Source organism: Dermacentor variabilis, chromosome 5 (assembly GCF_050947875.1).
Source record: "Dermacentor variabilis isolate Ectoservices chromosome 5, ASM5094787v1, whole genome shotgun sequence".
Lineage (NCBI taxonomy): Eukaryota > Metazoa > Arthropoda > Arachnida > Ixodida > Ixodidae > Dermacentor > Dermacentor variabilis.
This window is the reverse complement of record NC_134572.1, coordinates 124,669,472-124,685,124: the sequence shown is the minus strand read 5'-3', so window position 1 is coordinate 124,685,124 and position 15,653 is coordinate 124,669,472. Positions and strand designations below refer to the sequence as shown.

The window sequence follows — 15,653 nt, the reverse complement described above, 5'->3', positions numbered from 1 at the left end:
TGATTTCAAGTAAGACTTCAAAGCGGGTGAACTTGCTAGACCGGAACAATTCATTCATTTCTCACATTTTCGCTCAATGCTGGCTCCCTCAGTATCTGCATATAGGTGACCTCTGCCACGTTAGCAATAAACGACACGATATCCACACAACCTACATCTCTGTAGACCCGAAAACCTTTCTGTATTATAAAATAGAAGTGCACTTTTACATTTAGTTGTCAAGAATGATTCGATGTAGCAAGCACAGCTTGACATACGACACAAGAATAGAGGGGGAAAAAGAAAGCACTCTGCGCTAGATCATGATGATATGGAAGGTGCGCCATGTTTTTACACGCGTTATCGAGTATCACGTCGAGTATCTGCGCGACAACAAATGGTCAGAGAGGTGTGCGAAAAGAATTTGGTTCCCAATAATATGCCATAAAATGCGAGAAAAAAAAATGCATCCCGCAAAGCATATCGATGCTTTCTTGCCTTTATATTAGTGAACCGGGTGATAGAATAATTGCTAGCTGGATGCATGTCACGCACAAGGGTGGCAAGAATATTTTGTAGTTTGCTTTACTCCGATGAAATTAAAACAAACACTAGCCAAGAGCATAATAAAAAGACAAAAAGCTCGTCGTTGCAGAGCCCGTACGGCCCTGCAGCACTTGTTTTAGTTTCATCATGTTCCTCCCTCGTTAGGCGGGTTTCCGTCGTACTCTTCATTATGCTTTACTCATATAAAGGCAGTATCGGACTAAAGATCTCTGTAAATGGTGACTTTTATTTAAAAGGGAAACGTTGCTTGTACAGCGTCTGGTGTGGCCATGAAAGAGCCTAACATGTGTGCAGCTAAAGCGAAGCTAACTTCAGCGGTCGAGAGTGGGCAGCTGAGGATATCATATGCAAAATCAGCGCACCCTGCTGTCTGAAATTAGAGTTACGCTTTGATGTGAAAAAAGTACGCCCAACTCCAAATTGAATAAAAAATTATGGGGTTTTACGTGCCAGAACCACTTTCTGATTATGAGGCAAGCCGTAGTGGGGGACTCCGGAAATTTAGACCACCTGGGGTTCTTTAACGTGCACCTAAATCTAAGTACACGGGTGTTTTCGCATTTCGCCCCCATCGAAATGCGGCCGCCATGGCCGGGATTCGATCCCGGGACCTCGTGTTTAGCAGCCCAACACCATAGCGACTAAGCAACCATGGTGGGTCAAATTGAATAAAAGCGCGTAAGCACAACGAATTGAAATTTCGCCCATAAAAGACAATTTCTCGTTACGGTTGTGAAGAAGCCTAGAGAGTGACAGCCTTTGCTTTGTTTCTTTCCTATATGTAGAGACCAGAAAAGGGCTCCGAAAGAGGAGACCGCATGGCGGGTTGACATCCTGTAATGCGGTCCAGTCTTTAGAAATTGTCATGTATTGGATATACTTTTAATTTGATTTAATATTAATTTAATTTGATAACCCACACATCGTTACATTCGTATCTATTGGTTAACAACAGTAGATACTAGATGCAACAATGCCCTGTTGATACACCAGGCGACAAAACGCGTTTGTTTTGGCACGAAAAAATAGTACGTAACATTACTTGCAACAGTGTTAAGACTTCAAGGATGTGTTTTTGATTAACGGGCACGCAAGAGCAAGTAGTAAACAATTATAAAGAAAACGTTTCATTTAATGGAATTGGAGTAATCAAATAGATTAACTTCACCACTCAAGGAGTGGGAATGTTCCAACTCTTTGCCATTCCAAGTTGTTAAACGGAATGTAATTAAGGAGATGGTCACTTTCCGGAATATAGTGGGAATGGAATGGAGGGTATACCACTCCGAAACTATGCCGTGCAGCCTTCTAAGCTGCAACCAAAGAAACATGGCATGTTCAGACTGATAATATATTAACTGAAACAAGCATTAAGAGACGACGTTGATAACAAGAAAATATGGTCTTTACGGCACTCGCAGAGAACTCGCCAGATATGTGATCGATTTTGCTGGCTCACGTGCAGATAACAGGGCTTGAAGATATGAAATGCTTCCGTTATATTTTCAGTTAGTAAACCGACTCCCGCTTTTAAACAAAGCTGGGTTCTGCCCTCTAAAAGAAAGAAAAACAAATAAAGAAAGATGAAGAAAAAAATATCGCACATACACGCATGCTTAAATGACCGTAGAAATATTGTACCGGGTGCAAATCGTGTTTCAATCGCACGTTAACGTACGTTTCAGTCTGGCCAACAGAAAATTTGCCACGTGGCAAAGACATACAATATACAAAACGCGCTTTGCGCATGACGAGCGTTCATTAGCATGCTTTGTATCGTAGCCTCCTCGCTTGTTCTGCCCCAATTATTCTGGCGCTTTTCTCAAGTAAGTCCTTTCGGACTCGCATAGCACGCGCTATAGTTCTAAAACTTTTGCGAAGTATCTCACATGAGGAACTCGTCCGTTGCCGAGGTGTACACCTCGACGCTGAGGTACTCCTTGCAGAAGCGACATTGCAGGGCATTCTCCTCGAGGCACGTCGCTATTTCCTGGTGGATGTCCGCCTTGCTGCGAGAGCAAAAATGGTGCCGGGCTTCAGTGCTAAAGGTCCGCACACTCCCTCACGAGTGCCCTACTCCTTGCTCCACGTTCATTTTACAGGCGGGAGATAGAGGATTAGTGAGCGACAATGCATGTCAGTCGACCGGGGTACGAGTGGGTGCCGGTTGACTCGAGTACGAGCAAAGTCGGTGACGACATTAAGTGGACGCGAGTTGACCGTTGGCGAATGTGAGTGGGCGTGAGTGTGTATACGAGAGAGCGCCGGTGAATGTGAATGGAAGTGACTATGAACGCGAGTGCGTGCTGGTGAGTATGAATTGGCAGCGAGAGGATTAATCTGAGTGAGTACCGACGAGTTTGAGCGAACGTGAATTCGAGTGAGTACATAGCCTTGAAAAATATTGGCGAGCGAGTTGAGTGAGTATTGGCGTGTACGGGCCTTATTATGCCGACCACTGTTCAGCAGACATTGCTAGTTTTCATACTGAACCACAAGGAGGACGGTACCTCACCTCCCGGAATAGTTTACGTAGGATTGTCTTCCTTGAGGTAAACACGGTACAAATAGGATTAGCGCAGCAAGGGCACTTAGCGTCCTCGCCTAGTCATGTTTGCCACTGTTAGTAAAGTCAAGCACACCTCATTTTGCAGCAATAGCTTTTTTATTGAATATTGGATACATTTTCATTTGACGATGCATGAATACATGATTGTCATGGTGCTCAGATGGAAGGTGACGACATGAGTCACCTGACTAGACCCCTAGCATCATGTGCCATTTGTACACGGGCAGAGGAAAAATACCAGGAACTTGTGCAGTAATAGCATTTTATCACAAGATAATATAGATTTTCTAATACGAGGTATACATTTATAAAAATTCATACAGTACGTCTGTTAAACAATGAGTTTCACAAGAGGATAAACGAAAGTTGGGGTCACTAATTGTGTGAAGAAGAATACGAAGTTAAATGTTATTAACGATACATACAAGCATTGTGAGGGTTGTATAATAAAAAGCTAAAGCTCGAATTAGCGAACGCAGTTGAAAGAAACTTACACTGACAGCTGATATAAAAAATATAACTGCGAAAGTACAACCCGACTAACTAGACGATTCTGGATCCGCTTCGCGCTCGCCAAACACGGTACGCGTTCTGTTCACTTGCCTGAACTATTATTAGTATTAAAACTATTTTTGGTGCCGGCTTCACGTATTAGTGTTTGAACATTGCTACCGGACGAACGTAAGTATTTGAATGATTCTCCAGAAGCCATCCTTTAGGTGCGCCGTGTTCAAATGCTCCAGGAATGTCAACGCTTTTCTAGTGTTCTTTTAATTAGTTCATTATGTACATCCAGCCAATTTCTGTTGTCCCAGCTGGGGCCGAATTATAGATAAAGTCGAATGAGAACGAAATGGGATTCCCGTGCGAGATTTTGGCGCGAATGAGGGGTTCGTAGACGCGACGAGAATTTTTGTCATGCTGTCACAATAAATGCGAAGGTGTTAATTGGCTTCCAATATTATATAGCAGAGCACAACGCTTATTTTCCATTCTCGATTGATATTCGCCGTTTGGGCAAGCCACTATAACGATGGACGTATGACAAAAAAAATCGGTTCGGAATGAAACGATCGAAGACTTACGTTACTGCGACAATCCGCCTACCTGTCGTAAGTGAGCGTGGCGTAGATGGTCTTGTGCACGGCCGCCGAGTGGAAACGCATGAGCGAGCCAACCTGGCCGCACTGGGGGCACTCGGGGGCATCCTGCACCTTGCCCTCGAGCAGGTACACGAACGACGTGGTCGTGTTGGCCGAGCATGTGACAAAGTGCTGCTCCACCAGCTTCTTGAGGGCAACGTTGATCTGCGCCAGGTACAGCGGAGGAATCACGTGACGCAGATAATAGCTGCAGGTGGCCCTGATACACAGGAACACTTACACGGCAGTGTACTATAAATGCCTTTCGAAACAGCAGCTATCATGAGATAATTTTTCGTTGTCGACGTGTCAGTACGCGCGCCTTCCAGGGTAGCTTAGATTACCTAGCCGGTCGTCCTGTAAACGTTTCGTCACCATTTATAACAGTCGCAAGGTGCTAACAAACCTATTTCCTTTCAAAATAATAATAATCAGCAGCCTATTCTTATGTCTACTGCAGAACGAAGGCCTCTCCCAGCTATCTCAAATTACCCCTGTCTTGCGCTAGCGGATTCTAACTTGCGCCTGCAAATTTCCTAATTTCATCACCCCACTTAATTTTCTGCCGTCCTCGACTGCGCTTCCCTTCCCCTTGGAGCCAATTCTGTAGCTCTGATGGTCCACAGGTCACCTGCCCTACGCATTTCTCTCTTAACGTCAACTAGAATATCGGCTACCTCCGTTTGTTATCTTATCCACACCGCTCTCTTCTTGTCTCTTTACGTTACGCCTAACATGCTTGGTTCCATCGCTCTCTGCGTGGTCATATTTATTTTATCCTATTAATTATGGCGAAACAGCGCAGACGATGGAAATAAAGGTCACCCGTCCGATCGTCTGCGTTTTTTCGACGTTGTGAACGCTAACCAACTAGCCCAGCTTACAGAATCATTTATCCTAACATCGTCTCTGCGGAAATAGGTTGTCTGTTCGATACCGCAAAAACAGTATTGTAGCAAAAGTGACAACTAAGGGCATCTCTAAGCGCCTGTAGCATAAAGCGAACGTACGCACCGACCGTTCAAGTAGCAGAATCCTTTAACTGAATAGTGAACCGGAACGGCACATTAACTTTAGCATGCATACACTGATGCTTACAGACCGGAAAAAAAAAGAACTCGGTCAGAACTTAGCACCGCTAACTCACTACGCATGCTAACCTATACTTAGAGAGTGGTGCTATCCCATTGTGAAGATTGTGACCTTTCGAAAGCTGCGCACGTGCGTATCCCGGGAAACGTTGCGCGCTCTAATTTATGAAAGCAACGTTTCTGTAACTAGTATCTCTTACAAACTTGCGACTTTGTGCACACTATGACGCGCTTACAGGCGTTCAACGCACTCTCGAGTTTTCTGTTGTATACCTCTAAAGTGGGTGACGCCTGTCTAACGCTATGAAGAAATGCGTGACCGAGGCTGGGATTGAACATCTGTATTCCAGCAATGCAGTACAAAGTTCTCTCCATGAGGTCACGATTACACGCATGCTTCTCTTACGCGAAGAAAAAAGAAACTTTGAAACGTTTGGCGCGTTCGTCGCGGGCCAGTTTCTCAGTTTTCCTCGTAACAGCTAGCGCTTCATGACGCTGCACTAAGACTGCTCGGCCATCGGGATGCTGCACAGACTTCGTGATCGCGTCACTTTGCCGGCGAGATATACCTCCAAATTGGGCGATGTTCACCTATAATGCGATTGGATTTTAGCGGTACAGCAGCAGCAGTCGACTGCTGTTAACTGCAGCCCCAACTTTCTGCTTCATTGGCATTTCGGGACTTTTTTTTTCTTTCAAAATATGCACTAAATCAAAAATAATTTAACTGCTTAGCTCACCTCGGATGTGGTAATGGTGGAGCTAAGAAGTTTCAGCAGAGAGATTTCGAACGTCTTGCCACACACGGATGCCCTCTTGAGGAGCACGACCTCCTTCTCGTTAAGCATCTCCATTCGCACGACGGTCAGGGCTGCAAAGGTTAACGTGCTCGTTTCAAGGACGTCGTACTCTGCACCGACTTCTGCGCATGCGCAATGTACGTCGTACCTTGAAGGGAGTCTGGAACCTGCACGTCGTCCATGAGTCCCTCGCCAACGACGTCGCAGATTGTCTGAGAAAAAAAAGAGCTTCACTAATCAATTGCTGCACCAATATATGGCCGGAAAAGTCAGTAAAGGAAGTTCATGCGCGCCGCGTCAGTTTTCTTTTTGTTACGTAAAGCAATATCGATCAATCAACTTATCTGCTGTTATCAACTGCGGCTATCGCATTTGATAAATGATATGATCAGCGAGGAGTCATATCGGAAATAATGTTTTTTTTTTCGCAACTATGAAATTCTCATTTCTGAGTAAACGGCATGGTTTACCTTGTAGCATACTGTCTGCTTTAACACTGACATTCAAGAACTTCACAGTTCGAACGCATTCGACTTTCCAACAGTGAGTATTCTTTAAGCTAACTTACACCACCCTGCTTACGCTAAGCGCGGGCAGTATTCTCCGCTTCATAAAGAAGCATTGAATGCAACTCGATTAAACGTCCTAAACCGCTGCTGTCGCCGCAAGTAATGTAGTCTGTGAATTTTTCTCCAACAATGAATATTCCATTTCCGAACAAAAAGTGTGGGTTGCCTTCTGGCATAAAATCCGCTATAAGAACAATGCGGCATTTTTATGCTTTATAAGATATGTGCAGAAACTGTTAATATCATTTACATTTTTGTTGTTCTCATAAATCCGAAAAAAAAATATTTCAAGAGCAACAACTACACCAGGATACCTCATAGTTATGAGACTGAGCGCGAGACAGAAAGCTGGAATAATGTAAATCACAACTACAATAATTAAAACTACATTACGACATTCAACAAGAAATTGCGGATAGCATAAATAAGGCAGAGGTGAAAAACTGAATTTGAACAAATATAAGGGCAAATTTCTCTTGAATGAATCAATGGAACCTTCCTTTACAGATGAAGGCAATGAATTCCATAATCATACGGGGCAAAATATACGGTGAACTTGCCGTGATCAGTACTGGGCTTTGGTGAGAGGAAGTTAGTTAATCTAGCAAAGAGGGCCAGTGAAACATGGTGAATCTAAGAAACTGTAAAGTTTCCTATCATGCATATACATCAAGATGCCGACAAAAATAGCCAAAAAGACAAAATAGACAAAAATAAACAGGTTATACGTGAACAGTAATAAAGATGTTTTAGAGATAATGCTGCTATAGATTATAATACGTTTAGCTCGATTCTGGATGTGCTGAACTGACGATAACAAAGTAACGCAGCAAGACTTCAAACTGGGCTATTTGATGTATCCCATCACTAGTAGAATTGAAGCGTGAAGCTGTGGGCTAAGTTTTACCCCTAATGAAATGCAATAGATGAGGTGATTGTGAAGAAAGGCGTAACAGAGTGACAAAATGGTTTGAAAATTAATATAAGGGTGAACTTTTAACAAAATTCTAATGCAATACGTTATTTTTTCAGTGAACGATGATATGAGTATAGAATTTCAAGTGTTCAACCTCCAGCTCAACCCCCAAAAAACCTCCAAGTGATAGCACTATCAGTAGCATTAGTGAGCATGCTAACCGTATTCTTGGATAGAAACTGGGGTTGGCTCATGATAAATTTTAACTTTTTTTAATTAGAGGTGGTTGGTGTGGGAGCCAGGTGTAATGACAAATACAGGACACAAGTACTACTTTTTCGCAGTCGAGTAAAGAGATAAATATATTCACTTTCTCGAACAGAAACATACCTAAAATACAACCAAACCCTCTAGCTAGGTATAGAAATAATCCACAGAAAATATCAGCAAATGGCAATAACTAATTTCACCTGCAACTGATCTATTTTCAAAGTAAGCCAAACTTGCACTATTTAGTACCACACTGCATTTGTCTCTTTGCTTGTCTAGTTGAAGCGTCGTCCTTCTGTACGGCCGTTGTATGGTTACACGTCGCAGTCCAGTGCAGACATGACTGTTGTATTACTTTATCATTTTTGTAGTCGGCGGTCGTTCAGAAAGTCCCTGCCGCTTGATATATATGCGGTCGTTTATTCTCCAAGTTACAGTGATACAAGCAAGCACACTTACTTTAAGATGTTAAGATCTCGTTAGAACGGCCAGCCATTACACGATTTTTGCGCGCCTTCTCTTACGAGTTTATTTGACTCCCTCCGCTTTCCCAGCTTTCCCGAGTCTGGATAAGTGCCACTGGATATATGTGCCCGTGAGGCCACTGGGCATGTCAAAATTAACTGCGAATTCGGGGGTTCTGCTTGCTGAAATCAGGGTATGATATTGAGACAGGCTTTAGTGGGGGACTCCGGATTAATATTGACCACCTGGGTTTCCTTAGAGTGCACCTAAATCAAGTACACGAGCGCTTTTTCATTTCACTCCCATAGAAATGCGGCCACCACGGTCGGGATCGAACCCGAGACCAATGCCATAGCTAAATGCTAAGCTAAAGCTGCGTATGTGCCACTGGGTGTGTGCCGTCGGGTGTGTGCCGCTCTTCAACGATCCTCTTAAACGCCAACTTACACCACCGGGTATCACAACAACAACAGGACCGTGTGTTGCGCTGCGCACCTGTTTGCAGCACGTCGCAAAAGCATTAAACATTTACGGCGGAGTAGCTGTATGATCTTGTTAAAAAAAAAAAAAAAACATTCCCTACCTATATCCGCGAATGCTTCGCATTATGTAGATGTTAAACATAGTTGAATATACTTAAATTTCTATTGCCTTCCATTTTAGTGAACATTGCGTTCCACTGCACTGGCAGCCCCCACGACCGCAGCGTTCGAAGGGGCTCGTGTTCAAGTCCCAGCATCGAATATGTAGTTTCTTTTTATTGAGCGGCAGCTTACGTTAAACGCATTCTGTCGTCTTCGTGATGAATCAACTTCAATACGCAAACGCTGTTTCCTATCGTAACGCATCCACTATCTACGCAGTTTATACCACGCAGCGCGCTCTATATTGCTCAGATGTTTACTCTCTGCCAAGTAACGTGACGCCTTTCGCTTCACCCTTTCCCACGCTTCTCCTGTGCAAGCGCCAAGATACCCGTCACGCCAAACTCCGAGGAGACGCAAAGAAAGCTACGGATGCCGTTATAGTATTTATCTTATCGCTCACTGTAGGTAGGCAGGCGCGCTAACTTTTGGGCTATTCGGTTCACGATGATGCCCAGATTGCGAAACGCAATTTTGAGCGACAGATGAAGCGCTGCTTTCGGTATCTACACATAGGCTTACGAAGTGAGAAGTAAAGCTCGAGCGCGGTGATTTCTAATATACGGATGAAAAACGGGCGAGCTCGTGCTATAGAAGAGACACACTGCAAACCACACCCGACACCCTGAGCCCCAGAAAGTCGACGAATGCCGAACACGTTATGCCAAACAGATACTGAAGCTTACATTTTCAAGTACAATGAATGGGTTGTTTAAACAAGGCAGTGTTGATGTAGCCTTCGTTTACCACAAAGAAATCAGTGCTTTTTTTTGTTGTTGTATGAAAGCCGGCGCTGTGAAATTGTTAAATCGTTGGAGCATTGTTTTTGCTACTTTCTTCTAATGCCACTGAGTTCTGAATGTACAGTGATGTAAATGTACTTCGCTAAATGAAGATTACGTTAATGCTGCCTTTCACAATATAACGAACTTTTTTTTTGTAACAGCTTCTGCAAACCATGTTCTCTCCCTCTTCATTGCATCAATGTATGATGGATCGTGACCACTGCAATGAGAGCTTGCTTGATTGTTCGTTTTTTTTTCATATGCGTGCATTTCTAACAACAGTTACACTTTGATTACCTTATAACTTACACGAGAAGTTCGCATATGTTGCAAGCTTGGGTGCACGTCAATGTTGCACCCTGCTGTAGGCCACGCGCACATATTTCAAGCCATTCATTAAGATGGCTCCTTGGTCTATGCTACTGACGTGTAACGATGTTTAAACTGAATTGAATTGAATAGAATTGAATAGGAGGCGGCGGCCAACTCACGAATCCCTCTCCCGGGCGATGCTCTCTCAGCTCGTGCTCGTCCTCCTTGGCCAGGGTGAACTCGCGCTTGATGCGCGCCTCGGGGGTCGTCGTCGAGTTTATGTTGTGGATCAGGTTTTTCTGCTTCAGCACCTGGAAAATCTCCACCATGGCGGCGGGGTTGCCCTTGGTGTACTCCTTCAGGAGGCTGCGTATGCATGGCGCGATCGATCGTGTGATAATGCTCAGCATTACGCGTGACGAGGGACGAGCCAACCGATCGTGCACTGCCACTATCACTTGCACGCGCACACCGAGCGCGGTATTCTCGGCGGATCACTCTCGGAGATACCTTCACTTGCGCGAGGTTTCACGCGCCTAGCACCGGTCACGCCGTCTAGGGGTGACAGCGTTTCTCGCACTGTGCTACGAGAACGCACGTTTGCCATTGCGAAGGAAAAAGAAAAAAAAACGCTGCCGTCCGTAAACGCCAGCGCGTCCGACGCTCAGTTACGAAAAACCTCGCGAAAGTGGAAAAGTATTCCCGAAAGTGATCACCCGAGAATATCTTGCCTTGCCATTCATGTATTTTCTATCGGCTGGTGTTTCATATCGTAAAACTCGGCCACCGCCTTGTCTATGCGAAAAAATGCGAGCTGTACGAACTTTCAGCTACAAGCTCTCCGTAAAGAGGCTTCCGAGTTGTACTATCCCTCAACTGCCACGCGCAACGGAGCCCACGCCATCGTCTGTCAGGCAGGTTTCCGTTGTATGAAGGAATATGCTAAGCTGAAAGCGAACTCTTGAAACACTGCGTACCAGCTTTGATGATATACCTCATTTTTTCCACAGAACACTCGGCAGAAGTTCTCTTATCACTCGAAAGCGTGAATAATAAGGTTTCTGCCCAGATCCCTGCGCGCCCAGTTTATTTACCGCTGTGCAGCATTGTCTGGAAAACAGCTTTCACGGCCGCTTTTGAAGCTAAGCAGGCGCGATAGCCGACGTACATTTTCTTACAGCGCAAGCGACCGAATTTCGTCAGAAGCGTCTTTATTAGTTAAGCAATCTAAATCGATATCCGAAAATGCTCTCTTGCGGCGAAAACCACAATTTAGCCTTGCATCTGCACTTAATTTTTGGTAAAATTTAACGAAACAGTTTTGCGCCAGTGCCGCTGATGTTAAAAATTTGCACAGCCAGCTTAGGACTAAGACGAGCTTTTCAAGGTGAATGCATGAGAAATATATAACTTAAAGTCCCGTTCTTTTTTGGCGTTAAATAATACGAACATTTACAATGAGAAGACAGGGAAACCTTCATTTTCATTTGTAGTTGGGCTAGTTCGTGCATATTTGTACATTAGCTTCAGATCGAAACAATCGCCCACCATACTTGCACAGAAATACGGAACGAGTGCCCATAAGTTGTCACGTTGCTTTGTCTCCTCTGTCATAATTTGCCTTTTGTAGCGCTAAAGGCAAAAATATTAGTCTAGAACGACTAGTACAATAAGACGCTCTTCTAACTGAAGCACGCCAAATTTCGTGTGCACCAGTGAATGGACGGCTTTACTGTACTGCTTCTGTCCGTACAGTGAAACATTAGACGCGCACCCAGCCTTCCGACACCACTGTAGTTAATCATCTCTGAGCACATTGCCCGCAACTTTGAACACCTGCTTTTAACCCAGAAAAAGGTACGCTGTGGCTTGAAGCCATGTGCTTGCGGCAACATGTAGAAATAGTTTAGCCATTTGATCACCGAAGATGGAATAGGACGGTGAAATATGTTTAGGTGACGCAACGCGACGTTGCTAACATAGATGTTATCTATGTGTTAGAGAAATTGGATTTTACCTTAACAAACTTGACAAGAAGGTGAATTTCCACACGTACATTAACATGCAACCGTGTGCGTCTTACCGTGACATTTGGGCAAACAACTGGTTCTTCCAGTTCGTAAAACAGACAGCTCAGTTAGTAAGAACGGACTTGAAAAGGTATTGCGTTTCGCAGATTTCTCCACGAGTCTGAGAAACGTACCGCAATATCTGGTTGTGTATGCCCTTGACCTGCAGCCTCTGAAAGCAGAAGTCCGGGATGTACTCCTTGCTCAAGGGTTGAATGTCCACAATGAGCACGGCCTTGGCCATGATCTTCTGGATCTGCAGCGGCTGCTGGACACGCTCGGAATGCGGGATGGACGTCAGGGCCACCACGCACGGGTACTGGCTCGTCAGCTGGCCGAACTTGTCCAGCAGCTCCCAGGACAGCGTGTCCATGTAGTTTGCATCGTCCACCGCCAAGATGCACGGAGCCTTAGTGCACAGCTGCACGCCGCAGACAAAGAAGAAGCGTGTAAAAGGCGTAGCCCGGCGGGCGAGGTGATGTTGGAGGGGCGGCGGTTGCAGCCAGCGCAGAGAAATAATGTTCTCTGACGTGCTCGCGCAATGATCGCTATTATTCGTGCTCGTTTCGTTGTTAAACTTTCTACGTCTGTTACTAGAAGCGCTGTTGGTTTATGTGCAAAGTACAAAGAAATAGATGTTGCATCTGTATTAGTGAATTATCTTTCCATAACAAAAAAGTAATCTTAACCTAGCGAGGAGGCTTAATAATACAAAGAAACCAAAAATGGGTGCCGATGCAGCCGTGATGTACTCGCATCAGCCAGTTGTGACGTCATGGACTGATGGCGTCTGCTACGCTCTAGATTCATTTTGTGTCTATAGAAATAGATTGCAATGAGCTCTAAAGAGCTCCAAATTAAGCCTAGAAAGTTTCGAGTGCAGCTACTCTGCCTCTACGGTCCAAATACCAGAAAATGTTTTGAAATTCGTGACGTCACACTTACATACAGGCGCTCAAGTTTCAGCGCCCACATTTGTCTTTTGTTACGGTAGCGTTTCGCGTTTCGCAGGCCAGACAACCTCTAGCACTGGTAGTACGCGACTGAAAGAGGATTCCGGCAGGAGACGCCTCACGTCCACCAACAGTAGAGTTCCTACATCGGTATGTACCAGACTTGTACGCGTTAAAGAAAAAAATGTAACTGACTGCACTTACGGTTAATTTTTTTACGCATACATGTGATTGATTACGGTTACTGATTACTGCACCACGGAAGTAAGTGAGCAATTAATAAAAAGCAATAGATTACTTTAGCCTGACTTTCCTCCTTGCTTCTATTAATATTGCCCAAATACAGTAAACAGAACGAGCTGGCCTGGCATTATTAATGCGTGCTCTGCAGCCGTTCAAACGTTGTTTAACTTCACGCAGAATAGCTTCTCAAAATTTATTTCCTCGTTTCTTTTTATATTTCTGCAGCGACACTGGAAGCTCGCTTAACGTGCGCGCTGGAGAGAAGGACTGTGTAGTAACGTACGGACACCTTGCTCGACACTCCCAACTCAATGCCACGACGCTCGGGACTGGACTTTCTACGAAACGCAACACCTCATCACTGCTCGTGTTAAGGAAAGGCACTATGGGCCGGGCCAGTGAATATTCATACTGTAATACAGGGGTTGCTGCGCTATAAACACACGGCCAACAGAAGTAGAAGCTGACAGGACGCGTGCAGACTCGCAACTTAATTTTATTGGGTGAAAGGTGACATATACATACAATGATCAAAATGACGTCATAATGCTGACAGGCCATCCAAAATCGCTTCGGTCACAATCTTGCGTCCAGAAATTGCACCTCACAATCAGCAAGCACTGGGGAAGGATCTCTAACACATACACGCGCTTTCTTTTTCATAACATATATGTCTCGAACAGCTCCCGTGTACGACGATCCCTATGACGGTATAAAATTTTTGTTTTTTTTTCTAGAAGCGAAAGGTATACCTTCTTTGTCTCTTTTTCACAAGCCCTGCAATGTTTTGCTACGTGGCAATGCTCGTCAGGACTTATTCTTAAAATGTTCTTTTAAATATTGGGCTTTTTAAAAACTTTTGTCTATGTATTTGTCATCCACCTACGTTTCCTGGCGAGGACAGCTCTTCATTCAGAAGTCGGAAGTATGTATTGGCTCCAGAGTAGCACACGCCCTTAGCGACACCTTTCTGTCAAAAGTCGATAGGGCCATCAGTGACGACCTGGGTAGAATAGCTGTTCGCGTTTTTCGCTATGTGGACGACTACCTGCTGTTTGTCCCCGACAGGGGAGGGTCGAAAAAATGTTTCAAATGACATTGTAAGTAACTTAACTATAGTTACCACTAGCCCGTATTTAAACGATATATCAAAGAACACGAATTCAAGCACAAGCACGCGCCCATACTGTGCTTAAAGTCCCCTTTTCGCATGACGCAAGTGGTGCAGACAAGTGACACTTATACAAGCACAGCACAGACAAAAAGAACGGACGATTTCGTTCGTTCACTTCTGCCTCGGTTGTTCCCAGCTTTGAACAACCTTTGCGAAGAGAGCCGAATGACGGGAACGGGGGTGGGTCAATGAAGTCAAAGGAAGCATAAATGAAGGAACTTATGGAAAACTTGGCCAGGCCTATAAATTTTGCCCGTCCAGAAAATTAACGTCACAGAGTACGCGAGTTATTTCCGCATCTCGACCGCCGTAAGCACCACCGCAACTTTGTGATATCATGGTCTGCAGCTTGCCTGACTTATTGACGCCATCGTGGCCGTCATCTTCGGGTACAAGCACGTCGAGAATGCGTAAACAAAAAAAAAAAAAAGAAACAATCGCGACAGCACGACAGACACGTCCTGCACTTAACTATATATATCAATAACAGTGATAATCCGAAAAAAAAACGGTAAACGTCCAAAAGCAAAACAACGTAAGCGTGTTAATATAGTGCACTGACGTCATAGCTACTGCCATGTTTGGATACTAAAACGGTGAGAAGATTCCTCGCTTGTCAGGTAAAAACTATACGCGACGTACCGACTCCGTGATCGCTATTAGGTGGTCCTTCGCCTGGGCCACGCTCTTGTTCTGCCACGAGACGTCCGCCAGGCTTCCTGCCGTCGCCAGTCTCAGGGCGGGTGCGTTCTGCACGAATCAGCACAGGGGTCAGTGCCTCTGAGCTCGAAGGCTAGCAATTTGCTGTCTCCCCTTCGGCACCTTCTCCACAGGCGCCTTCTTATCGCTGTGTTTGGGTTTTGCGTTACGTTTACCACCTTTAAATTAGCAATTCGAGGTATCAAACTCAGCGTATCAAAAATGATACGTTGGGCGTTGTGCTTTAAGGAGTGCGTGTGCTCATATTCAGGTGAACAGCCGTGTTGTTACCGAAAAGAAAGATTGTTGCACCCACGGTTCTTGTACGTTTCAGTAGCATTTGAAATACTCCGGTGTAAACGTAAAATTCTACGGGCGTAAACTCAACAGGGGCAATTTACAAGCG

At 44.7% G+C, this 15,653-nt stretch overlaps 1 protein-coding gene across 1 annotated transcript in view; it reads right to left on the bottom strand.

Annotated features, from left to right (window-relative positions):
- The window catches only part of LOC142583135 (adenylate cyclase type 10-like), a 41,268-nt gene that overhangs the window by 12,492 nt on the left and 13,123 nt on the right, over window positions 1-15,653 (bottom strand). Inside the window, exons 7-13 of the mRNA XM_075693476.1 lie at window positions 15,191-15,298; window positions 12,313-12,599; window positions 10,289-10,475; window positions 6,297-6,360; window positions 6,089-6,219; window positions 4,223-4,422; window positions 2,436-2,555 (exon numbers count right to left, since the gene is read on the bottom strand). Of these exons, the coding sequence (XP_075549591.1) occupies window positions 2,436-2,555; window positions 4,223-4,422; window positions 6,089-6,219; window positions 6,297-6,360; window positions 10,289-10,475; window positions 12,313-12,599; window positions 15,191-15,298 (1,097 nt within the window). The remainder of the gene's footprint in view (window positions 1-2,435; window positions 2,556-4,222; window positions 4,423-6,088; window positions 6,220-6,296; window positions 6,361-10,288; window positions 10,476-12,312; window positions 12,600-15,190; window positions 15,299-15,653) is intronic.